This window comes from Echinococcus granulosus (assembly GCF_000524195.1).
Source record: "Echinococcus granulosus chromosome Unknown EG_S00001, whole genome shotgun sequence".
Classification (NCBI taxonomy): Eukaryota; Metazoa; Platyhelminthes; class Cestoda; order Cyclophyllidea; family Taeniidae; genus Echinococcus; species Echinococcus granulosus.
Window position 1 is genome coordinate 69,559 of NW_020170381.1, and position 1,661 is coordinate 71,219.

Genomic DNA, 1,661 nt, shown 5'->3' on the forward strand with positions numbered 1-1,661 from the left:
CAATAGTGGCATGAACAATGTCATGTTGCTTCACATTATTACTCACCATTTAATGTGTGTTAGACTAAGACACGACAATTTCGATGAAACCACCCAATCCTCCATCCACTCCTCCAACTTGTGCCAAATTACCCACAACTTTCAAGGTCATCACGCCTATTGGCTGGACCCTCAGGTTAGTGAGAACATTGACTTGAGCGAAGCTTCAGTGGTTCTAGGAGAACTAATGATCGTTGCAGGGGTTGCATCTTCCTTGCGTGACCAATGGTAGCCTACTATCAACTTGTAGCACTTGCCCTTCAAACGTTTATCTCTTAGGAGGGAAACCCTTGCAGTCAGCTAAAGTGAATCCGAAAGGACAAGAGTGAAGTAAGCGTTGAAAGGCACGTGTATTTGCTATTGAGGAACTATGTAAAGAGAGAGGTTACAGTAAACTATTTAGGCACGAGTGAATCATGACTGATGCAGTATTGTCTGCTCTGTGGAGACCTGTAGTAGAAAAGATTAAATCGTTTAACTTAAGATATGATGCATATAGACGAGGCAGATGGTTATTTGCACCAACTTGCACACGCACCACTGCCATGCAAGTAATTATGATACCTGGCTTCCCACGAGTGTAGTCTGATTCACTTTTTGTGATCGCGCATCCTTCCTCCTTCTCTCTGTAAAATGAAAAGCGTTCGGATAATGGTATCATGTAGTAGATGTACGCCTTGAAAATGTGAACTGTGTGGTAGTGAGCATTAACGACTGCCCCATGGGAGTGTGCTCAACGTATGTGCTTATGTTTTGGCGTGGGACATGGCAGCAAGATAGGGGTTTGCGGGTAGTATCCTTCGGTGTAAAGTTTCATAGCAAAATCACATGCACCACTTTACCAGTGGTCAGCGCTCCAATGGCTGCAGTGTAATCAGACATACTGGCTTCGTTTCTAATGGCCTGCACATCCACTCCTTTTAAGGAGTCGGGCTACACTCCACAATGCGTTACCGCTCTTAATGCCAAATCTGTAGCTTTGCACGTGTATAAGCCAAGGCAAGAGACTAACGCAGCCGCTGGCTCGGTTTAATCTGTGTGGGGTTCAGCCAAACCTAATCAAGCTGGCATATCGACGCAGCTCTGAATGCGTGTTTGGAAATGCAATGGACATAAACTGAATGAAACTTACCTGCCGGCCATGTTTTGATGAAACGTTCGGAACCAAAAATAAGAGTTCCATTTCGATAAGCATCCATGGAAACTCTGTACAATGTCTCAGGCGTCAAGTCCTCAAGAGTGACTTGTGCAGCTCCCGCGTATACTTTTTCCGTCCTGTTGTGACCCGTGCCATTTACTGCTCTTGCTTTCACAATAATTTTATCCACGCCGCGGTCACCCATCTCCTCAACTCCCCAAGCCACCCTAATCGCGTTTTCCTTCATGGGATAACAATAAATATTAGGCGGAGGGAAGATGCGTCCCGGACCAGTCCTTCCTGAAATAAAGGCATTGTACAGTGTGCATGTTGCAAGCATTCCGTTTCACCTAGCCTACGAAATGTGGAGGAGGTACTTCTAACATCATGACATGAGTAGCAGTGGGGAGCAGAACTTCTCTATGGCTGCATTCAAGATGCAACATTTCAGAGGTGTGGTGTACTAGGGATAAGAATCAGTGGG

At 45.5% G+C, this 1,661-nt stretch overlaps 1 protein-coding gene across 1 annotated transcript in view; it reads right to left on the reverse strand. All coding sequences in view use genetic code 11, as the record gives it.

The window, feature by feature from the left end:
- Positions 1-1,661, reverse strand: part of EGR_00010 (putative antigen) — a gene marked incomplete at both ends in the record, with an annotated part of 3,863 nt that overhangs the window by 1,138 nt on the left and 1,064 nt on the right. Inside the window, one exon of the mRNA XM_024489259.1 lies at positions 1,172-1,477. Within this exon, the coding sequence (XP_024355937.1) occupies positions 1,172-1,477 (306 nt within the window). The remainder of the gene's footprint in view (positions 1-1,171; positions 1,478-1,661) is intronic.